Source organism: Caretta caretta, chromosome 13, assembly GCF_965140235.1.
Source record: "Caretta caretta isolate rCarCar2 chromosome 13, rCarCar1.hap1, whole genome shotgun sequence".
Taxonomy (NCBI): domain Eukaryota; kingdom Metazoa; phylum Chordata; order Testudines; family Cheloniidae; genus Caretta; species Caretta caretta.
In genome coordinates this window covers 1,026,145-1,049,301 of record NC_134218.1, presented here as the reverse complement: position 1 = coordinate 1,049,301, position 23,157 = coordinate 1,026,145, and the positions used below count along the sequence as shown (strand labels likewise).

At 54.8% G+C, this 23,157-nt stretch overlaps 4 protein-coding genes across 4 annotated transcripts; 2 read left to right on the top strand and 2 right to left on the bottom strand.

Annotated features, from left to right (window-relative positions):
- The first annotated feature begins 2,877 nt into the window (after positions 1–2,877).
- ZSWIM1 (zinc finger SWIM-type containing 1) lies at positions 2,878–5,725 on the top strand. Its single transcript, XM_048820492.2, has 2 exons — positions 2,878–2,960; positions 3,540–5,725. Exon 2 carries the CDS (start codon positions 3,692–3,694, stop codon positions 5,540–5,542), a length of 1,851 nt encoding a protein of 616 aa, XP_048676449.1. The 5' UTR covers positions 2,878–2,960; positions 3,540–3,691; the 3' UTR covers positions 5,543–5,725.
- A 1,187-nt stretch (positions 5,726–6,912) lies between these two features.
- On the bottom strand, positions 6,913–9,284 carry SPATA25 (spermatogenesis associated 25). Its single transcript, XM_048820501.1, has 2 exons — positions 9,164–9,284; positions 6,913–7,733 (listed from the first exon to the last, which is right to left on the bottom strand). The coding sequence occupies exons 1-2, from the start codon at positions 9,282–9,284 to the stop codon at positions 6,913–6,915; spliced, it is 942 nt and encodes a 313-aa protein (XP_048676458.1).
- A 412-nt stretch (positions 9,285–9,696) lies between these two features.
- Positions 9,697–14,751, bottom strand: NEURL2 (neuralized E3 ubiquitin protein ligase 2). Its single transcript, XM_048820500.2, has 2 exons — positions 13,117–14,751; positions 9,697–10,224 (listed from the first exon to the last, which is right to left on the bottom strand). Exons 1-2 carry the CDS (start codon positions 13,790–13,792, stop codon positions 10,109–10,111), a joined length of 792 nt encoding a protein of 263 aa, XP_048676457.1. The 5' UTR covers positions 13,793–14,751; the 3' UTR covers positions 9,697–10,108.
- A 74-nt stretch (positions 14,752–14,825) lies between these two features.
- On the top strand, positions 14,826–22,714 carry CTSA (cathepsin A). Its single transcript, XM_048820497.2, has 15 exons — positions 14,826–15,013; positions 15,690–15,853; positions 16,426–16,537; positions 16,822–16,872; positions 17,323–17,409; positions 17,524–17,679; positions 18,101–18,192; positions 19,073–19,157; positions 19,494–19,585; positions 19,951–20,029; positions 20,558–20,706; positions 20,797–20,872; positions 21,092–21,181; positions 21,414–21,515; positions 21,950–22,714. The coding sequence occupies exons 2-15, from the start codon at positions 15,690–15,692 to the stop codon at positions 22,031–22,033; spliced, it is 1,419 nt and encodes a 472-aa protein (XP_048676454.1). The 5' UTR covers positions 14,826–15,013; the 3' UTR covers positions 22,034–22,714.
- The last annotated feature ends 443 nt before the right edge of the window (positions 22,715–23,157 follow it).

Below are 23,157 nucleotides of genomic sequence, written 5' to 3'. Positions count from 1 at the left end.
CTTACTTAATTGAGGATTTTTGTTTGCTGTAGTAGAAGCAATGTCCATCCTAGAAAGGAAAGAAAAACAGGCCCTTTCCCTTCAGTTGATCAGGATGGACCCTTCTTTCCTTTGTGTGCTGCCAGGGGCCTCTCCAACTGGAAAACTTGGAATAACAGCATTGGGCAATGCCACAGGAAGCAAAACTAACTCCCCAGAGTGGACTCTTGTCTGCACTAAACTGCTGCTAAGCCATTATCACACTCTAGACCCTATGTTAGTCCATGGTGGCTTTAAGGGGAGCTTTTTCCTGTGTGTGTGTGTGGTTTCAGAGTGGTAGCCGTGTTAGTCTGTATCAGCAAAAACAACGAGGAGTCCTTGTGGCACCTTAGACTAACAAATTTATTTGGGCATAAGCTTTCGTGGGCTAAAATCCACTTCATCAGATGCATGGGGTGGAAAATACAGTAGGAAGTTTAAATATATTTGTACATGAAAAGTTAGTAGTTGCCTTACCAGGGGGAGGGGAGTGTGTGTGTGTGCGCATGCACGCATAATGGAGGTTGTTTTGCCTTTCTGAAAGGCAAGCTTGGTTTTCATCAGCTGAAAGCAACAGAAGGGAGAGACCTAGCTGTGTTTGATGAGAGGAGCCCTGTGAGTCCTCTATAATGATCCTAAAAGCTCATGCTTCAGAACTTCAGCTGGTCATCTCCAAGGGCCAGGAAGGAAACTCTTTTCCTGTGACCCCCATGACATATTCAGAGTTTCTTTCCTCCTTCCTTCCAAGCATCAAATGGGGACATGGGACAGAGTGGGCCAATGCTCTGTGGTGGTGCAGAATTCTTTTTCCCAAGTGCTTGGGTCATGGGCCCATCTGAGGCTCTAACTGATTTCCCTATTCCAGATTGGGAAGGAATTTTTTCCCCAGTCAGATTGGAAAGAAATTTAGGTATGGGTGTCCCCTTCCACTGCAGCATGGAGTGAGGGGTTGCAGGCTAGGCTCATCTGCATATATCATTGTCAATTCCCTGCTATTTGCAAGGGCCTTGGCCAGTGGTGAACCTCGCTCCCTCCAGTTCTCTGCCTGTGGCCCACTTTAGCTTAGTGTTCTGGAGGCTGCAATCTATGGGTCTCATCCTGTTGGGTGATTTGGGCTTGGTGCAGGGGTTGCTGGGTGATGCTGAGTGGCCTGTGGTATACAGGAGGTCAGACTAAATGATTGGGTGCTGCATGTTAACCTTAAACTGTATGACCTTGAGGCCCATTTTTAGGTCAGAGATAAGCTTCTTGTGTGGAGGTGCCCAAATCCATGTGTCACTGGCACCATATCTCCTGGGCAGGGTCTAGTTCTGGGCCTCTCTGAGGCAGCAGCTGCATGGTCTAGGTTGAAGCAGAGCCTGTGCAGGCCAGGGCTATGCCTTGGGGTAGGCAGTGGTAGATCCCCACTGAGATGATGGGGCATGTGCGCAGGGCCTTGGCCCCCCAATCGCTGACACGAGAGCTGGATAGGAGTGGAGTGGGGAAAGCCCCCATGTCCCAACCCTGCTTCCCAGCAGGAGCAGTCCCCAACTGGAGTGCTTGGTGGGCAGGGAAAGCGCCCAGACTCCCTGCTGCGGAGAAGGGCAGCTCTCATGGCCCTCTGGGGGAGGGAGTGACAGAGCTTCTCTGGTCTTGGAGCCACGGCGGGGGGGAGGGTGGGGAGAAAGGAGCAAACTGGGTGTGTGCTGTAGTGGGGGATGGGGAGGCTGCTGGGCACAGAGGCAGAATGGAATGTGCTCTGGGCTCCACAAAACGTTAAGCCACCTCTGCTGAGGGTGGAGGTTGGCCTGAGCCTCCCCAGCTACCGGTGGGCTGGGCCTACCGCTGCTGGCTGTAAACTCCAGCAAACTTTGAGTGCACAAGAGCAAATGCAGAGTCCTGCACTGCTACGGACTAGGGATCAAGTGGCTAGGCAGCAGTTCTGCAGAAAAGGACCTAGGGGTTACAGTGGACAAGAAGCTGGATATGAGTCAACAGTGTGCCCTTGTTGCCAAGAAGGCCAATGGCATTTTGGGATGTATAAGTAGCGGCATTGCCAGCAGATCGAAGGACGTGATTGTTCCCCTCTATTCGACATTGGTGAGGCCTCATCTGGAGTACTGTGTCCAGTTTTGGGCCCCACACTACAAGAAGGATGTGGAGAAATTGGAAAACGTCCAGCAGAGGTCAACAAAAATGATTAGGGGGCTGGAACACCTGACTTATGAGGAGAGGCTGAGGGAACTGGGATTGTTTAGTCTGCAGAAGAGAAGAATGAGGGGGGATTTGATAGCTGCTTTCAACTCCCTGAAGGGGGATTCCCGAGAGGATGGAGCTGGGTAGTTCGCGGGGGTGGCAGATGACAGAAGGAGGAGCAGTGGTCTCAAGGTGCGGGGGGAGGGCTAGGCTGGCGATTAGGAAACACTGTTTCACGAGGAGGGTGGTGAAGCCCTGGACTGGGCTCCCGAGGGAGGTGGTGGAGTCTCCTTCCTTAGAGGTTTTTCAGGCCCGGCTTGACCCAGCCCTGGGTGGGGCGCTTTGGGCGGGGTTGGCCCTGCTCTGAGCAGGGGTTGGACTGGAACCTCCCGCGGCCCCTTCCCGCCCTGGTGCCCTGGCTCAGCACCGCCTGCTTCTGGCGGGGGGGGGGGGGGGGTCGGTGTCACATGACGCAGCCCAGCGGGGTCAGAAATGTTGCTGGGACCTTCTCCACCGCTCCCATTGGAGGACGTGTAACCATGGAGACCGGACTCCCGCTCACGGCCATGCTATCCTCTGATTGGTTAGTCTGTCCGTTCTCTCTGTACTCTGATTGGTGGATTCGCCGGAAAAGAGTCGGGATCTCTTTTGATTGGCTGGCGTTCCGGAACAGCCGCTTTATGATTGGTGGTTTGGTTGGCTGTCAGTGTGTGCCCCGGGCCAAGCAAAGAAGATGGCGGCGATGACGGACCAGGCGCCGCGTTAAGGTGAGAGGGGGCGGGCGAGAAAAGGAGAGCGGCCGGGACGGCTCCGGGAGCGGGGCACGCCGGGACATTCTGTCGCCGTGCGGAGGCCTCCTGCAGGGTCCGGGCTGGAGCAGTGCATGCCGGGAGGTGGGGCCTCCCCTCCCCCGCCCGCGCGCACAGCCAGGGCGGGGCTGGAGCAGAGCATGCCGGGAGGTGGGGCCTCCGCTCCCCCGCCCGCGCGCACAGCCAGGGCGGGGCTGGAGCAGTGCATGCCGGGAGGTGGGGCCTCCGCTCCCCCGCCCGCGCGCACAGCCAGGGCGGGGCTGGAGCAGTGCATGCCGGGAGGTGGGGCCGCCCACCCCGCCACACACACGAGGGCGGGGCTGGAGCAGTGCATGCCGGGACCTCTCCCTGCCCTTGGCCCCACCTCCGTAGTCCAGTTCGGTGGGGGGCGATCTGCCCCCCCCAGAGACGTGCTGCCCCCTGCAGGCGGCACCGCGCAGCTGGGCTTTGCTCTGGGGCTCCCTGGCCCGGTGTCTGCCCGTGTGGCCACGCCCAATGCAGCCGTCTAACTCCGCCCTTCTTCCTCCTTCGCCGCAGGCCCGCCACCCGCCGAGGCCGTGTGGCTGTTGGGGTGGTCGCCAGGACCCTGGCATTCCCAGCGTGGATGGATCACAGGGAATCGCCCAGTCATCAAGAGGGTCGGGGCTGAATGCTGTAAGGAAAGGGGGAATAGACCCCGCAGATTAACAATGGCCCTAGTTACCGTGAAGGAACTGCTGAGCTTTGATTGTGGCTCCCTGGTCGCTTATCAATTAGATAAAAACTCTCAGCTGGACTCTATCAGCTTCCAGACCGTCCTCATGAGGAACATATTTGTGCATTTTCCTGATGTCATATTCATCCACAGAACCCACAATCCGCGGGGCAAAGCTCTGTATATGTTCATGGTGGACAGACCTTTCCTGAAGCTGCAGGGTGAGATGACAAAGGTAATTCATTTTGCTGTCCCAGTTAAAGAATCTGCAGAAAGCCTGGCTCACATGTATAGGACTTTCAAGGCCTTCAACCCTGAGTGGAAGAAAATTAAGACCTTTCTGGTAGATCCACACTTTCGATTGTTGCAGACGCTTTCTGAAGCATTCCCATCTGCAGAGGTGCAGCTATCTGTTTTCCATGTATGCAAGCACCTGCAGCAGAAGATTCATCAGATGTCTTTGGAATGCATCTCAGAGAGACTGATCTTAAATGCCTTGAGGAACACTATGTGTGCAGCCACTGAAAGCAACCTGAAAATGATGCATACCATCCTGAGTGACTTTGTAAAGCCAGATTTGCTTCCCCAGCTTCATACCCACTGGCTTCTCAATGACAAGATATGGGCTATGCACAGATGGAGGAATTGGATGGAATGCAATCAGTATTTTAAAGACTTGGAGATCATCACACGGGGCTTAAGCCAGGTCTTCTGCACTGGACTGTCTCTGGAGATCTGCATCACTTCTCTGGCGAAACACTACCAGAAGTGTGTTTCAAAGAGGCCACCTGATGCTGTGCTGTTCTCTGTTAACCCTCTGAGCAGTACCATGTCTACTGAGACAGTTTTTCAGAGCCTGCCAGCTCAGGACTCGCCACCAACCTCTCACAACACCCAAATAGCTCTTCAGAATCAACCAGCTCAGAGTTCTCCACCAGTTTCTCCCAGTCTCACAGCAGCTCATCAGAAATGGCCAGGTCAGAATTCCCCTCCAAATCCCCTGGTTCTTCTTCCGCATCCCCTGACAGCTCCTCCGAGCCCCCTGCTTCTTCAGAATCAGCTGGCAGCCCCTCAGATCTTCCCTTTTCAGAACGAGCCAGCTCCGTATTCTTTGCCAGTTTCTCTCAATCTCACAGCAGCTCATCAGAAATGGCCAGGTCAGAATTCCCTTCCAAATCCCCTGGTTCTTCAGAATCCCTTGCCTGCCTCGCAGAACCAGCTAGCAAACCCTCAGAGCCCCTTGGATCCTTTATCCCATGAAATTAAACTGGAGATCATCACTGAAGACCCAAAGGGTGACCAAGGTGTGGCGTGTAACCAAGAGACTGAAGACTGCATCAGGCAGTCACTGAGAGACATTTGCACAGAGCCTGCAGCCAGACTATGCTTGAACGAGTTTGCAGTGGCACAAAAGTCTGTGCAGCTCATAGGCACCAATGAAGACATAGTCAATATACAGATCCTTGAAGACATCCACAAAGTGAACCAAAGGAGCCTGAAAAGCTGCACTTGCCACTTCAATCAAACTTTCCAGCTGCCCTGCAGGCACATCCTGGCTGTGTTGAACTCTGATAAGAAGATCTTACAGCCAGAGATGCTGAGCGAGCAATGGCAGAAGGAACCTAATATCTCTCAGGCAGGGCAAAATGGGACTGATGGCCTTTTGGAGGTTCTGAAAAGCTCCTGGAATGAGTCTCTGGATAAATCCTTAGCAGTGTCCTTTCTTACAGCGGAGATTAGCCGGCTTCTTACCCAGTGCAGCAGGGAGGAGTTTGATCGGAGGTACAACACCCTCCGAGAATTGGCCGATAGCTGGATTGGACCTTATGTTCAGGTGAAGCTGTAGTTCAGAACTGGAGAGCTCTGTGCCTCTGCTGTAGGCCTCTTCGAGGTGTGACTCTCCAGCTTTCTGGGCCTCTAGGAGAAGTGAGGTGTGAAATACTACAAAAATGTCTGTTAAAATGTAATCTAGTGGTATGTCTTCCACTTTATTCTCCTTAGAAACTAATAAATGTGAGCCTTAAATTTGCATCATGGTAGTTTTTCCCCTTTGGCTTCAGATCCTAAATATCTACTGGGTGAACACTTCCTCTTGCCTATGAGACCTAAGGAAGTGGACTTAGGTAGGAAGTCTGTCTCTGGCCTAGCCAACAGGAAACCCTGCTGGGAATGGAGTTGGGGAGGAGGGTAATACCTGGGACTAACTTGCCTGAACCATAGTTCACGCATTCAGACCCTCATGGGATCCTTTTGCTATCTGTTATTGCAGCAGGGTTCATATGGTTTAGTCCCAGGTGTGTATCTGTTGTGGTGTGTGTATCTGAGCCAGCCTGTGGTTCCCCTCCCTTCCCTGTCATGGTGACATGGGGCTTCCCAGTAGTCTGGTAGAGCAGTATTTGCTCATGTGAAGTCAGCCCTTTGTTTTGAAACCACATCTTTTGTTTTTTCTCGTCTCACTTCATTGCCTCTAATTATTTAACTGAACCTGCTTGTTAAGGAGCCACAAACCTTGGAGGGTAGCAACCCATGCTACCAGGGAGCTGCTGTCTGCAGCCTCTGCTATGAGCACTGGAGTGGTTTGGCTGGTTATGGCAACTCTTAAATTTGCCCTCTATCATCAACAGGTGTGTCACTGACATGGGAGGAGGGAACAAATCAATGTTACCGTAAATCTGAAATTAGAGTTACTGGAAGACAAACAAGGAAGTGGAGAAATCAGATATACAGTAGTAGGACATGTATTGTAATGGGACAAAGGGGGCATGCAGAGGAGAGAGCAGCCACAGTCCCAGCCAGTAAGAGCTGTTGCATGACATGGGGATATATGGATGGGTTGGTGTGCGGTCCCTTTCTGGCAGCTTCAGGCAAAGAGACCCTGGGGGCAGGGATATGTAGATATAATATTCTGTACCAGCCAGCAGGGAGTGGTGAGGGAATAGGACAGAAGGTGCTATTTAGGTAAGTAATTTGTCCCACCCTAGCTAACCTGATTTATTCATGTCACATCAAATTGTTTGTGGTTTTTTTTTTATCAATGGTTCATTCACAGTTTTGTTAACCTCCGAATCAACACTCCATTCACAGGAACAGAACTACTGTATGGTTAGATATTTCCTTTTGAGCTAGAGTTCTGTAATATAATCTCCTTTATGTAAATATAGCATCCAATATTTTTGTGAAAGCCTTTTGCTTTGAATTGTGAATTTCTCCTTGGCTTTACTTCTCAAAGTGTGCTATGGAAAGGGGCTGGAAGCCTGTGTCTACTGGTCTCTTCCTTGGTCTGTCTTTCTTCCAGAACTGTGCATCCCCTGTCCTTTTTGGAGTTATCTCCCCCTGTACACCTTGCTCTGGATTCTCTGTCATGAAGTTCTGTGCAGCTCTGATCAGATCCTCCTCTTTAATCCCTGGCACAGGCACTGTGGGGATGCCAGCTATCATCATGGCAAGAGTGAGGATGCAGATGTCTGGAGGAGGGTTTTGCACTGACTGTCCACCTCTGTTCTTACTGAGTTTTATGGGCATAAGAAAAGCACCTCTGGGAGGAAATCCACAGGTAGCCAGTGGGAAGTCTCCCCCTGGGCTGCCCAGCTCACCAACGTGCTGCCCATTCCTTTGCTGAGTTGGAGGATATCCTTTCACAGAGGCACTTGGATACATGCCAGAGGGGCCACATGGCCACTTGTCTCTGACCCATTCAGATGGATAATCCCATACAGAGATCTCATCCTGTTTATGCTGGGGAAACTTTCTAGAGTACCTTCCACAGTAGTGTCCACTGTAAGGCTCCCACCTTGTGTCCCTGTACCCTGATCTGCTACTGAGAGGGAACCTTGGACTCTGCTGGGCACCATTACAAGGCAGCTTTAGTGCCTTCTCCTGATACAGAAGGGTTGCTTCTATGTGTGAAGGAGCTGCAATTTCCTGTGGTTTCCGTCTGAGCACTCCTGGAACCAAAACCCCAGCAGGAAGAGATGTCTCCCCAGACTGATAAACACTTAGTAGGTTGCTTTTTGCCACTTGGAGCTGTCTGCTGGCATCTGTGAGGGGGAAGGAAAAGATAAAGTGTAGGAGAAGACTGAATGTTAATAGCAGATTGGGCTTCTGCCAATCCTCAACAGGTGGGCTCCAGGGCTGAGGCAGGTCTCTGCATAAACAGCCTTTCAACCACTAAAATAAAGCGGCCGTGCTTTCAAAGGGGTCTTGCTGTGCTCTGTAATTGAGCACATTAACATTCTGTGGTGTGCCCCAGCACTGGAAATTGCAAATCTGAGGCCTAGCTTTGAAAATGTAGTCCTGCATGTTCCTAGATAGGTGCCTGAGGAGCAAGAAGTCAGTTTGTGGCAGAATTGATTTACAATATACATAGTTTGTACCAGGATCTCCGCTGCATTCATATCCCAGGGCTGTCCATTACATCTACCATTACATGTGAAACACTGGAAATAAGGCACCACTATTTTTAAGTAAACATCTTTCCTAAGAGAAATTACACCAGTGGAATGAGAACTAGGGTGTAATTTTCATTCCAGTTGCAGGGCTCAGGAGACACTCTCCTCCTGCATCCCACTCCACCCTGTGAGCTGGAAGCCGCATGGGTTAGTGATCGCGCATTGCATTGGCAACTGCATTCCAATCCCAGCTCTGCTGTATTTTTTCTTAATGAGCTAAGGCCCGATTTTCAAAGAGAGGCTTGCTTTGTGTGTGCAAACACCTGCCCAGCCATTGGTGGGATTGACAGACATAGTCTGCAAAGAACTGATCCTCACATGGTGCTGGCTCTCTTTGTTTCCAGCTGAAAGAAAGGAGTTGGGCTTGAGGCCATTAGCCTCTCTTCTCAGCCCCCTCTCCATAGTGTGGTGAGAGTTAGTTAACATTTGGCCAGTGCTTTGAACATGGAGAGTGTGTTGTTCATTCTGAGGGGTAGCAGGCAGGCTTTCCTGAGGAATTTAATAAGGAAGGTCTTGCAGACTTGGATGTTGCTGCCCTACTGTGGGACAGAGCGATGCTGACCCATCAAGAGTGTATTATCTGTACAAATGGACCGGCTAATCTACAGCTAGGGGTGGGGGTGGGGAAGGGTGGGGGTGGAATCACCTCCCATCCAGAGTGGGATGGAGGATTAGAGCTCAATTACGGGGAGCTCTGACATAGTTAATATGCAGCTTGGTTTTGCAGGGCAGATAGGACTATATGATTATAACTTCCTGGACCATGGAAAGGCCTTGTACAAAGCAGGGATTGCTGAGATAATTATGATATAGTCATGTCCTGTTTACATGCCACCTCGGGGTGGCATTTTATTTGGGCCTCCGTATGAAGTGTGGATTGTGATGTAACAAGCCCTTAATCCTAAACCTTCTATTTGATGGGTAAATTGGCCATGCAGCAAACAGATCTTTGAGCCACCTTCCAATCACTTTCTGGTTTCTGTACAAAATGATTCCATATTGGAAGGAAAAGCAGTTACCTTGGATGGAAGTTAAAAAACCCGAAGAAGCTTTTTCCTTCATTAAATAAGACATTGCCAGTGTAGGACTCAGGCTGGTGCCTCTTCTCCCCATAATGTACCAGCACTGACCTCTCCCCATTCTAGAACCAGCATCACAGGCCCTGACCTTACCTCACACTGGAACCAGCAAGCCACTGACCTCCCTGCCTGCTTATGCCACGATTCTAACTCTCGGTTCATCCCCACTGAGATCCCATGATCCTGCAAAGCAGGGAATTATACCCCTGCTTCATCTATTCCATTTCTAGTGGCTCTGAGTCCCTCTGTGCCTGGAAGAAGCAGCCAGGGCTCCACTTGGATTGTCCCTTCGGAACCTTCTTATGCAGGATGCTGATGGGAAGTGAATATCCCCCAACTCCTTTGGTTAGGGCAAGTTTATTGACTCTGAAGTACCTGAAATTGACACAACCTCAGGGGGATATTCTGTGCCACCCTCTCCCCATTGCTATGTGGAGGAGTCTGAGACTAGGCCACACCAGTACTCCCAACAATTTGCTTCTGTTTTGAAGCACTTTATTATCCTCTCATTTTTATAACAACAATCTGGCACCAATCCCTCCATATCCCTTTGTGTGCAGGGAATCCCCCAACTGCTGCGATTCCTTCCCTTCTGCTATCGATTGTCTGTGCTGTAAGGCTCTGCCATTCCAGTGGTCTCTGTGCCATTTTATGGCACAGCAGACTTCCATGGCACAATGTGTGTCAGGATGGGTGTAACTGCTGAGGTTCCAGTCAGCTGCTGTGAAGTGGGGGGTGGGGGGGTCACCTCTGCTCCTGGGGCTCCTTGGTTGAAGATGGAAGAGCAGTTCTGGAAGTATGGATCCCTTTCTGGAAGGCCATTCTTGGTCACTCACAGGGTCTGCAAGTTTGAAGGGCTTGCCTGCTGAAGGAGATCTTGTCATCTCATTCGTATTTGCAGAAGTTCTTCAACAGTGGAGGCAGGTCCAGCCCATCGATGGCCAATCGGTGGACAATGTGCTTCTGGATGACCAGCCTACAGAGGGTCTGTAAGGAAGGGACTGAAAGAGGAAGGAAAGGAAGAAGCTGAGCGTGCTGCTCTGAGGGCATTTGAATCGCCCCAAGCTTAGGAGGCAGGCAGCACTGTCACAGAAGAGAAGAGGACAGTGGCTCCTGGAAGGCAGTTTGTTCTGGGACAGCAGCAGGTTAATCTGCTTCAAGGGCACCATTAATTCAGACTCACAAAGATCTGCCTGCTGATTATGTTGGGGCAAGGCTCTCCGGGCAAATAGTGCTGCCCCTTGGGAGGGCTACTGATGAGAAGCAGGAGAGTGAAGGATGGAAGTACTTACTTTTCTGTCCTCCCAGTAAACCCTAGGAGAGCAGTTTATGTGCCTGTGCTGGTGCATTTTCCTGATGGATTTTGAAAAGGCCCTATTAATTCATCTAAACTCTGCATGAACTTCTGCTCCCCAGCCCTCCCCTCTCTCTCTCTTCCTGTCCCTGAGTTAGCAAACACGCAGGATTGAATGTTGGATGCCTCAGAGGTCTGCCTGGGGTTTCCCCAAGAGACTGGTTTCACAACAGTGTTACGATTAACTGGTTAGAGCTGGTTTAGTCAGTGAGTTCTCTGTTCCCTGCAGCAGTACTCCTGCTGGGCCGCAGGCTCTGATCCCACCCCCACCCCCAAAGTCCCATCAGATTCCCTGTAAGGTTCTCAACACTCAACAGAAAAAATAAAATCTACAGGGTGCTTCTAGACATTTTCTTTCTTAATTCTTTGTGTTATTTGAGTTATTCTGGTAAAAGTCACCAGAAACTCCTGGAGAGTGAATTCACTATCCATAGTACAGTCTAGGCAGCAGCAAGGCCTGCTCACCCCATGTTATCCTGCTACAGTGCCCCACCCCTGACTACAGGACCATCTCGGAGAGTTCAAAGGACGGAATGATCTGGCCATTGTGTCAGCCCTGTGGTTAAGAACCCGTCTGCTGTGATTAATCTGAACTCTTGCTCAATGTCTCTGTGTAAAATGGCTGCCGTAAGTGCTGGTGACTTCTAGGAATTTGAGGTGCAGTCTGAGGCAGAGATACAAGTAGAGCACTACTGAGCCCAAACATCTTACCACTATTTAGAGGATGTGTCTGAGCTTGGGAGTATTTTCAGATAGTTTTGTTTACCTTAACGTGGAGGCACTGGGCGCTCGGGTTGTTATGACCAGGGGACTAGGTAAGAAGTCTCTCTGTTGCTATCTGCAGCAGTATCTTCCTCCCCAGGCCCACTCGCCCTGAATCTCACTTGTGACCCACAAGCATCACCAGTAGTGGCAGCTTCTGCTTTCTGTGTTTACTCTGCAAACTGGCTCCTGGCCAATAAACAGGGGCAGTAAAACTTCTCTTTACATGCTAAGAAAGCTTTGCAGAAATAGAAATTACTGAAGCCTCAAGTTAAGTGAGAGACGAGCCACAGTCTGCCTCCTGCGTGAGTTCCAGCCATTTTACGAAGCCCGAGTGAACATGCTGAGGCAACCTGCCTGGTACTGCAACTGCCCCCAACAGCTTCCAGCCTAGAGGGCTGACAGGGAAAAAGATATTTATTCACATTCTGAGCTGGACACAGGCCCTCCACAAAAGGTGTGGTCCAGTCCAGGAATACCATGAGAGGCTGCTTGCTACCAAAGTCGCTCATTAGAGCATTGAGGTCCTGTTTGATCAAAGTAGTTTTAATGATTGATAATCGCACATGCAAATACACAAGTCAGGTTCAAAATATCATTCTAGGACTGAAAAGCCTGCACAGCAGAGCACATCTTATCTCCCTGTGTTTGGATATTCACAGAACTAACTCTAAACAACTAGCTGAGAAACCACTGGATTTTAGCCTTGGTGCCAAAATAATCTGAACTTTAAGCCAGTGAAACAAGGGAAGGCTTCCCCTACATCGATAAGTCACTCTTGTGCCTGTTCCATATTTATAATTGTTCTTTGGTTTTATCGTAGTGTTGTACATGTGGCCTCACATCTAGAATCCAGGTATCAGTCAATAAGCACTGTTCCATTACAACAAATGTGGCATATTAGCTAGCATAGCAATTCTTATGTTACTAGCCATTAACATCTGTCAAGAGTTCTTACACAGTCTCCTTGTCTCACTTAGTACCTGGCCTCTCTAAGGTAGCTAACGAGGTGGCTAATTAGCGATGGTGGATTTTGTGACATGGCCACCTGTTCCATCAGGAGTTTGACTGAGACACCAAACTGATTTCACACATGGCCCACTGAACAGCTGTGGGGTGGAAATGACTTTACCGCTACTGGAATAGGCTGGATGGTCCTGTACCCACTATCCCTATCTATGAACATCTTCACCAGAGGCCGTAACACAGGAGTCCCTGGAAGTTCTGCAGCACATAAATGGCAACACACTGTTTCAGCTCACTGCACCCAAACCTCAGCCCAGAACTGCCTCTCTAAGCTGATCCCAACTTGGAAATGTCACAAAAATGAGAGCAGTCAGGAACTCAGGGACTAGAGGTGGGCAGGGCAGGGAGGCAGAAACTAGAGCCATGGAGATCAGGACACAGAGGTGAGAGCCTCTGGAGTGTAGAGAAAAGAGGCAACAAGGCCAGGGTGCCAGAAGATGGAGAGGTCAGAGATGCAGGAGATGGAAGGTCAGAGAAATGAGTGTTGGGGAACCTGAGCTAGGTCTGATTTTCAGGGGTAAAGCTGTATCCAGCAGGAAATGAGTGCTTTCTCCTGTCTAATCTGTCAGTCCCATGCCCAGCACCATGGTATCTGAGCTTGTGCCCCTTGTAGACTGAGACATTTAATCTTACTGGATGTAAGTAGTTTTTTTGAGCCTCACCCCACTCTGACCTTCCTGAACTCTGATCCAACCAGAGAGGGCCTGTCCAGCATAGTTCTACAGGGAGGGGAGGAAACACAGATACCTACAGCCATATTCCACTTGAATGACACGGACGCTCTTCGTTGACGCAAAGACATCGATCACTGCATAGAGTGGGCGGGAGGCAGGGAGGCTCCTGGCACTCGGTCCCATGTCCTCTCCATTGATGATGATGTGCATGTCTGCCATCCCGTCAGACCGGATGGCATACAACACCCCAATCCTGCTCCTCCGGGCTGTCGGGGGCAGCACATTTGTCTTGTACAAGTCATCCAGCATGTGGCTGTACTGGCTAGGCCTGCTCCGCCCCACTAGCTTGTCTCGGGGAATCCTGACTTGTTCTATGAGCAGGTAGGGGTCTGAGAGGAAGCCTTGGACCCGAGCCTCCGAGCCATCTGGAGTAACACGGTTGTGATGCCTGGTGATGGCAAAAACCCAGGTGTCCCCCATATTGACCAGGTCTGGGAGTGAATACTCTGGCACCACATCCAGGCTTCTTGGGTCATGTGCTGTTAGCCCCACCCGCAAGTGACCACACCAGCCCAGCTCCTTCTCCTCGATCTCCACCAGGAAGATCTGTCCAGGCTCCAGGGGCTCCTGGCTGAAACATAGTCCGTTGGCAAAGCTTTCCACCCTGGTGGCCTGAGTGTGGGAGGGGTCGATGCGGATGTTGGTGCCGTGGACGAGGTGGAAGCGGGTGGGTGGGTGGCAGGCAGCAGCCATCTCTGTGGCATTCCCAGAGAGCACAGGGTTGTGGCTATTTTTAAGTAGGCCAGTCAGGCTCAAGCACCTGGCTCGAGTGGTGACATTTGTACACTCCTAATCGGGAAAGCAGAGCCCCACTCAGGCTCTCAAGGGTCCTAGTGCCACCAAGCTGCTAGGTTTCAGAGTAGCAGCCGTGTTAGTCTGTATCCGCAAAAAGAAAAGGAGGACTTGTGGCACCTTAGAGACTAACCCATTTATTAGAGCATGAGCTTTCGTGAGCGACAGCTCCCTTCATCGCATGCATACTGTCTTCTGCAGTTTCCACAGTATGCATCCGATGAAGTCAGCCTTAGCTCACGAAAGCTCACGCTGCTATGGAGAGCCTGAGCGAAGCTGGAGAAAATAAGCCGGCATCGTGTCATGTCCCCCTGAGCAGAGCGGAGCTCACATCACTAAGGGGCTGTGGGTGGACAATGCTGTCACAGCCGGCACCCGAGCATGAAAATTAAACACTTTGCTACAGCTCGGCCTGCTGTTATTGCCCTTCCCCCGCCCGGGCACTGCCTCCCCTTCAAGGCCCGGGGCGGGTTCCCCGCGGCTGCGGCCCCCGGCGCTGGGCTCACCCAGGCACGCCGCACTGGGTGTATTTCCGAGTGAGGCAGGGCCTGGCGATCTGTGCCCGGGGGCACCTGCTACCGGCAGCCCGGAGCGAGGGGGGCCAGACAGCAAGTGTGAACAGCGGGGCGGGGGGCTAAGGGGCCGCTATATAAGAAAAAGCCTCGAATCTCGGGGCTGTCCCTATGAGACGGGACATGGGGTCATGCGACTTGGCCCACGGGTGGCCTGGGCCACAAGCCGCCCACCGGCCCTTCTGCAGGCAGGGAGGCCCGGCTGCAGGCTGCGCTGGGGCCCAGGGCTCCTGCTGCCCGCCCCGACACCCCCAGCCGGGCAGGGCCACGGGACGGGGCGGGTCCGTCTGCGCCCCGGGCGCCCCCCGGCCCGACGCGGCTCTGCCCCGCCCAGCGCCCGGCCCCTCCGCCAGGCGGCGCTGCTCCCGCACGGGACAGAAGCCGCAATTGAGGGCGGGGACTGGCCGCCGCTGGGCTCTGATTGGCTCCATTCGGGGTTGGCCCCGCCCCTCCGCGATCAGCTGCGCCCAGCGTCACGTGACGGTCTCGGCTTATATGAACGGGAGTCACGTGCCTTGCCTGCGAGTGAAGGGGAACCTGCTGCCGGAAGGTGAGAGCCGGGGGGGGGTCCTGGCCCGGGGGGGCTCTGAGCGGGGCCGGGGCGGAGTCTGGGGGGCCCTGGGGATGGAGCTGGGGGGCCCTGGGGCCGGGGGGCTCTGAGCGGAGCCGGGGGGGTCCTGGCCCCGGGGGGGTCCTGGCCCCGGGGGGGTCCTGGCCCCGGGGGCCGGGGCGGAGTCTGGGGGGCCCTGGCCCTGGGGCCGGGGGGGCCCTGGGGCCGGGGGGGCCCTGGGGCCGGGGGGGCCCTGGGGCCGGGGGGGTCCTGGCCCCGGGGGCCGGGGCGGAGTCTGGGGGGCCCTGGGGATGGAGCTGGGGGGCCCTGGGGCCGGGGGGCTCTGAGCGGGGCCGGGGGGGTCCTGGCCCCGGGGGCCGGGGCGGAGTCTGGGGGCCATGGGGATGGGGCCCTAGGGATGGAGCTGGGGGGCCCTGGGGCCGGGGGGCTCTGAGCGGGGCCGGGGGGGTCCTGGCCCCGGGGGCCGGGGCGGAGTCTGGGGGCCATGGGGATGGGGCCCTAGGGATGGAGCTGGGGGGCCCTGGGGCTGGGGGGCTCTAATTGGGGGTGGGGGCTGGGGGGGTCCTGGCCCTAGGGGGCAGAGCAGAGTCTGGGGGGCCCTGGGACAGGGCCGGGGCTCCCCCTGCTGGGCTGACTCTCCTCTACCCTCCTGCAGATGGGGCCCGTCCTGCTCTGTGTGCTGCTGCTGGCGGCCCCCTGCGTCGGGGCTGCGCCCTCCACCGACGAGGTGACCTACCTGCCGGGGCTGGCCAAGCAGCCCTCCTTCCGCCACTACTCGGGCTACCTCCGCGTCGACCCACACAAGAGCCTGCACTACTGGTAGGGGTGGGGTGCGGGGACTCTTTGCCCCTCTGCTGCCCTCCCTCTGCCCTGTGTGGGGTCCTGGGGGGGGATGAGCTGTGGGTTGGGGTCTGGGCTCATGGGGTACTTTGTCCATAGCAGGAATATTCCACTGGGGGCGGCTCTGGTGATCCTAAAACACTGGGGATTTAGCCATTAACCAACCAGGCTGCGTTTACTAGGTTGTTAACATGGGTGGTGCTACCCCTCCCCCCATCTCCCGCTAGAGTCCAGAGCCCCCCACCCTGGCTGCTGTGGAGGGAGGAACTGCCCAGAGTGCTGGGCCATGGGGGGCAAGAGCAGGAAGTAGGAGGCAGCCTTGGAGTGGAGTGTGGGCAGGACCAGGCCTGTGTAGTTGATAAAATATATGTGGTCAGTCATTTTGCTGTGAGAATAACATCTGTGCACTAAATATTTCCATGTCCTACTGTTTCACTATGAATCGATCATTGCTTTGTTTACTAGAGCACTAATTCCCACTCCTGGCTTTTTTGGGTAATCACTAATTTGACTACTAAACCATTGAGGTCTGCGTATCACTGTGTCTGCAGGTTTACAGAGGCTCAGAGCAACCCTGAGAGCAGCCCTCTGGTGCTGTGGCTGAACGGGGGACCTGGCTGCAGCTCCATGTCTGGCTTCTTGACAGAGCATGGCCCCTTCACCGTAAGTAACCACCATCCCTCTCCTTGGCCTGAGCCACCCTAAGTCCCCCGCCCTTGCCCTGGTTTGCTGGCAACAATATCTCTCCAAGGGTTGACAGTGACTGGGCTGTAACTGCAGGGAGGGGAACCTTGCTATCTCCTGAACGCTGCTGGTTCAAGCCACCTAGGCACTGGGTTTGGGGATGGTTCTGCTGCTTCCTCCAAGGGGGACAGGCTGGCTAGCATGAGGGTGCATCTCCTGCATTGGCTCTTCTGTTATGGTAACAGAGGCTTCTCCTTTATCAGATTCAGCCAGATGGAACCACCCTGCAGTACAATGACTATTCCTGGAATAAGGTATGGACTCCACTTCCTGAAAGGGACTGTCTCCTCCACCCTTGCCACGGGAGTGGAACGGCTTGTCCTGTGCACCTGGCAACAGCTGTGCTAGGGTGCAGGCCAAGGAGGGTGCTGGGCCTTGTACATGTTGTGGGAAGCCCTAAGCCTTGCCTTCATTTTTCCCATAGAAATGGAGCCTCTGGCAAGTTCTCCCTTATTTCCCTCCATCTTGCCTCCTAGGTTCTGTCTAGACTAGGACATAAAGCTATGGTGCTAGGGAGTTAGCCAGCATGTTCTAGCCAGCACCAGAAAGAAGTGAGACTGAGACTTTAACCTGACCATGTTAGCAGGTGCTATGGTTAGATTGGAGATCAAGCTAGTACCATGATCTGGCACCTTCAGAGCCTCAGAGTGGAGGGTCTTGGCTGTTACCTATTCTCCCTGAGTGATCTGTGGCTGTCTCTGCAGATTGCCAACATGCTGTACCTGGAGTCCCCAGCAGGTGTTGGCTTCTCCTACTCTGATGACAAAAAGTATGCCACTAATGACACCCAGGTGAGTGAGATTCTGGGGCTGCTAGCAGTGACTGTCCAGCTCCTGCAGCAAGGAGCTGGTTCCAGAGCAGGGGGCCTAAAGCACAGCCTGCCTCAGCCTCCTCTCTGATTGCAGGTGGCCCACGATAACTACCTGGCGCTGAAGGAGTTCTTCCGCCTCTTCCCGGAGTACAGCAAGAACAAGTTCTTCCTCACTGGGGAGAGCTATGCGGGCATTTACATACCCACGCTGGCTGAGTGGGTGATGCAGGACACCAGCATCAACTTGAAGGTAAGGGATATGCAGGCTCTGGCCCCTTCCCTGGAGCATATGGTGAGGAGAGAGGGCAGCCATGTGAATCCCACTAGCCTCATGGTTTCTTCCTGCTGCTGCACATTGTAATGTGGGCCAGTCCTTGAGCAGATGGGGAGGAACAGGGGGAGGGACCAGGTGGCCTCAGTGGAGATGCCTTCCAGCAGAGGGAAGAGTGTGCCAAGGGGACAGGTCTCTCCCCATGGCTTTGCATCATACCATGTCCATGCTGCGGGGTCTTAAACTGCTCCGGGTTATCCATCTCCAGTGGGGAGTTTGTGGAGACCCCATTGTCCAGACCAGCTTGCCCTGCCCCGATTCTGCTCAGTGGGTGCCTTGGTCCCTACTCTGGTGTGGAAGAATGCCTAGCAATTTCTGCCTGCTGCGCCCTGTGTTCTAGGGACTCGCCGTGGGAAATGGCCTCTCCTCCTATGAGATCAATGACAACTCCCTGGTTTACTTTGCCTATTACCATGGCCTCCTGGGAACCAGGTAAGAATGTGCAGGGGCTGTGGGCTACTGAGTCTCAGCTAGAGGGATCTGGCCTCGAGCGCTCAGAATCTGAGTGCAAATGGGAGAGTCAGTGGCCATTCTCTGCTCTGGCCCAGCCTTCCTGGCCAGGGTGCTGCCCTTGAAACTTGGTTCCCGCAGCACAGCTGGGGCACCAGCAGGCCAGTTCCTCGCTGTTGCTGGGGGGTTGCAGCCTTTCCAGGGACAGGGATCTGCTGTGATGAAAGGGCTTGGAAGACTAGCCCATGCCCCCAGGGCTCTGCTTGCTGGGGATTCCATTCTGTTCTACTTGAGGTCTCCCCCCCCACCCTCCTCTCTGCAGTGTCTGAGCCTGGCCGGGCACGCAGTAAGGGATGTGACTGACATCTGTCACATGGGGCATGTTCTTCCTCCCTCTCCTCGGGGAGGGTTGCATGCAGTGGAGGGGTGGTTCGGGTTTGGTTTCTGTGCCGGCACTGCTCTGTCTTACTGGAGAAGGCTGGTCGGAGCAGCGTGCTTGGCACAGGAGGTTTGGGGTGGTCCCTTGTCCCACAGTCTGGGGCCACTCCTGAGGCAGCTCTGTCACCTGCTTTTCCCTGATCGGGACAGCTCCATTGTGTCTGAGGAGTGGAGTTCTTCATGATTGTCAGCCCAGAGCCTTAGGTTTGTAGCTGTTCTGCATGCAGCCCAGTGAGCACTGTGAAGATGAGGACTCTCCTTGCTGTCCTGTGGGAGCAGAGGACAGGGGTGATGTGCCCATGGAGTCTGTGTAGCAGAGAAGTGCTGCAGTGCATGGTAGTCATTGGAGTTTCCTACAGGCTGGTGGCTTCATGTCCTGGCCTCTTGCATTGTTCCATGTTCTCACAAGGGTCTCTTGCTCCAGGCTGTGGACAGATCTGCAGCGCTTCTGCTGCTCCCAGGGAAAATGCAACTTCCATAAAAGCTCCAACCTGAACTGCACACTCGGGGTGAGTATTGGCCAGGGAGTGCTGGGGAGGTCCCGGCGTACCACATAGCCCGTTGTAGCAGTGCTCTCATTCCCTAGGGCAGCGCAGAGTCTGGCTGATCCCTGCACCCTGTGTTGGGTTCTGCACCAGCAGCAAGGTCCTTACCCTGGCTGTTTGACCAGGCGTGGCTCCATGAGGGATTGGATCCAAGGGCAGGGTTTAAAGGGACAGGGGGCTGAGCAGATGGGCCCATGGCAGCTCCTTGAATCAGTCAGTGCCCTGCAGACCATGGTAGCACCTGAGCTATAAGTTGCTGTAACATGCCTGCTGGATTCCAACCCACATGGCTTGTTCCAGATGCAAGAGATGATCCAGATCGTGGAGGAGTCAGGCCTGAACATCTACAATCTCTATGCCCCATGTGCTGGCGGTGTCCCTGGAAGCTACAGGTAGGAACAGCTGGCCCCAGCTCCTCTCCGGGTGGCTGACTTGAGTCTGGAGAGATCAGCACTGCTTCAAAGTCCTGCAGCCCAGTAGCCAGTGGGAGGAGTGCAGGAGTCTGCCAACCTGTTGCAAATAGGTCCTTGCTGGCCATCTCGGCAGGGGCCCTGGAGAGGATACCTCCAGGAAGCAGCTTGGGTTGGGGTTTCCCGGCTGCTGTCTGGGGCTCTGTCCTTCCTCAGTAGGATGCCTAGACCAATGGCCTAGTCTAATAATCTGCCCTAGAAAGGGGAACCTGAGCAAGTGAGGGTTGGGGGTGGAGGCGCTCGCAGAGGGGCCCAGGCCTGGTTCTGAGGCTGCTCGCGCCTTGCAGGTATGATCAAGATCAGCTCATCAGCCATGACCTGGGCATCTCCTTCATCCAGCAGCCCCTGAAGTACTCCTGGAGGCAGGTAAGTGTCAGGGCTCCTTCTCTCTGGGGTGTAGGGAATGGGTGCCTGCCTGCCCTCACGAAGTAGGAGCAATGTTGCAGTGGGAGAGGTTTAGGTTGGATATTAGGAAACCCTGTTTCACTAGGAGGGTGGTGAAGCACTGGAATGGGTTATCTAGGGAGGTGGTGGAATCTCCTTCCTTCGAGGTTTTTAAGGCCCAGCTTGACAAAGCCCTGGCTGGGATGATTTAGTTGGGGTTGGTCCTGCTTTGAGCAGGGGTTGGACTAAAACCTCCTGAGGTCCCTTCCAACCCTGCTAGTCTGACTGAGGGAGCCCCGTCCTGCTGTGCTAACCTAGTTGACCTCTGGGGCAGGCAGTGTCTCAAACTCTGGGGCTGGCACTGGCTCTGGTCAGCCTGCAGTGCTGCCCATGGTGGGCCAGGGCAGAGGAGGTTAACTCTCCCTGCTGCGTTGTGCAGGAGGCTTGGGGGAATTGGGGGTCTGCCCCATGGCTGCAGCTTTTCTCTCCTTATAACTCTTCCTCTCCCAGAATCTGCTCCGGATGCCAGCAGCCAAGAAAGGGGTTCGCCTGGAACCCCCCTGCACCAATTCCACAGCCTCCACCACCTACCTGAACACCCCCGAAGTGAGGAAGGCACTGCACATCTCTCCAGAGGCACCTGAGTGGCATATATGCAGGTGGGGAGGCTTCTGTCCTGGAGGGGACCCTGCTTCCTGGCCAGGACTGGGTGGGTCTCTGCCAGTGTAACTCTGCCTGTTCCTTCGCAGCTCTGAGGTGAACCACAGCTACAAGCGGCAGTACCTGACTGTGACCGACCAGTACCTGAAGCTGCTTGGCACCATGGTGAGTCTGAGAGGTCCCAGACCCCAGCCTGGCCCTTGGGGGAGAAGTGACACCCGAGGTGGGGTTCAGCTGCAGGCATGTCTGACACAGCAGCTCCACAGTCAGCTGCTGAGCTTGCCCAGCCCCTTCCCTTGGCTGCCAGGTGCTCTGAGCAGATCCCGAGGTGAGGCGCAGAGCTGCTGTCCCTCCGCCTAGGTGATGCCCTTGTGCTCTTGGCAGAAATACCGGATCCTGGTGTACAATGGTGACATTGACATGGCCTGCAACTTCCTGGGGGACGAGTGGTTCGTGGACTCCCTGGACCAGAAGGTAGGCAGGGGAGGGAGACTTGCACCCCATCAGCACATCACTGCCCAGCACTAGCCTGGGACTGCTGCAGTGACCAGGCATCAGGGAAAAGCTATTGGCAAAGAGCCAGTACTGGCAGGAGTGTCTGGGGAATGGCCTGCCCTGCCCAGAGCTGGGGGAGGGGACACCTGGGGAGAGCAAGGGGCCAGATTGGCACAGGGTCAGCTCTAAGGCTGCTGAGCTCTGGTTCCAGGTGCAGGTGGCCCGCAGGCCCTGGCTATATAATGATGGGACTGAGGACCAGATCGGGGGCTTTGTGAAGGAATTCACCAACATCGCCTTCCTCACCATCAAGGTAACCAGCCCCACCAGTGTGGCAGGGTGGGACCCTGGGCTGCAAGCAACATGTTCATAGCAGCAGCTGGGAGCTGAGCTGCCCCACACAATCCCCTAATCACCCCTTCGACCTCCCTGCCTTCATCCTCATGCTGGGGTGAGATTCAGCAGCTCCTCTGTGCTTTAGCCTGAGGCTGAGCTGGCCTGGGAGGGGAGGCCAGGGGCCTGGAGCTGTGGCCTCACACACCCTCTGGGACCTAGCGACCTTCAGCCTTGCAGGCAGGAGGGTGGCTGGGCCAGTTGCAGGGAGAGTTGGGATATCTTGTGGGATGGGGGCCTGGCTGGCTCTGGCAGAGGTTGAGAATCACTGGCCCACCCATTAAGGCTGCTTGGATGCTCCCTCCAGCCCTGCATGGCTGGTCTTGACCTGGTGCCTTCACCTGTCTTCTACAGGGAGCTGGCCACATGGTGCCCACAGACCAACCGCAAGCTGCCTTCACCATGTTCAGACGCTTCATTCAACAGCAGCCCTACTGAGTGTCTGGCAGAGCGGGGCCTGTGCTGCTGCCTGGGGCAGCTCCTCGCCTCGCCTCTCCCCTCCCCAGCTATGGGCCACTTCCTGGCACGACCAGGGCCTCTCGCTGCTCAGCAAGGGCAGCAGATACGGGTTTTCCACAGTGCTGAGCAGAGCCTCTGGCTGCTGGCCCAGGCCAGTGTGTGTCCTACTGCTCCCTAGCTCCTCCACCGGGGGAAGACTGGCCTGGGCTTCCCTGCTTCCTGGGGGTGCTGCCCTTTGCCTCTCATGGGGGCCCCTGCCTGTAGGCAGTGCAGGCTTGGTACCAGTGCACAGCAGGGGCAGGGGTAGAGCTCAGCAGATGGGAGGCTGCCTGTCCCAGCACAGCTGCTCTCACTTCTCCAGAGCTCCTGCTGTGGCCTTTACCTCGTGGGGTTCTGCTGCCTCCTGCCCTGGAGCTGCCATCTCACCTTGGGGGTGGAACAGCACCCAGGGCCCCTGCACATGTCCCATGGGGCTGGCTTAGGCATCACACTCTGTGCCTGCAGGAGGCTGTGCTGTCTCAGGTCTGCCCTGGAAAAGTTCTCACGTGTCCTGATGAAGGAGGTTTGAAATGAAGACATTCCTGGCCCTGCCCCCACTCACTCCCTGGGGCATGGGCTGCTCCCTGGGCCTTGCAATAAAATGTCACAGCTGAACCTGGATCCTTGTGACCGTTGCACATTTCTTCCCCCACATCCCCACCCGCTCATGGGGCTAGAGCTTGGAGCCTGGATGTCTAGGGGGCCCATGTGAGCCAGGGGTAGGAGTAGTGGAAGGAATAAAGTTTCCTTGGTCAGGTGAGAAGCAGCTCCCCAGTGGCTGGGGGAGACCTTCATAGTCTCCCCCCTGCAGATGTTCTTGGCCCTTGTGGGGAGGGGCTGTGGTGAGGAGGCTGGCTGGGCCTCACCTCTGCCCCAGTCTGGCCATATGCTCCCCAGGGGGCAACTAACCCTAGTCCTGCCACTGTTGCTGGGAAGTGCAGTGCAAGCCTGTGCAGCAGCTGAATGGCACTGAGGGCCCCAGAGGGAAGGGGGCAGCCTGCAGCAGGGCAGGGGTGGGGCTAGGCCATTCCAGCCTGTGGGGTGAGGGAGCAGCTGGGCTCCTA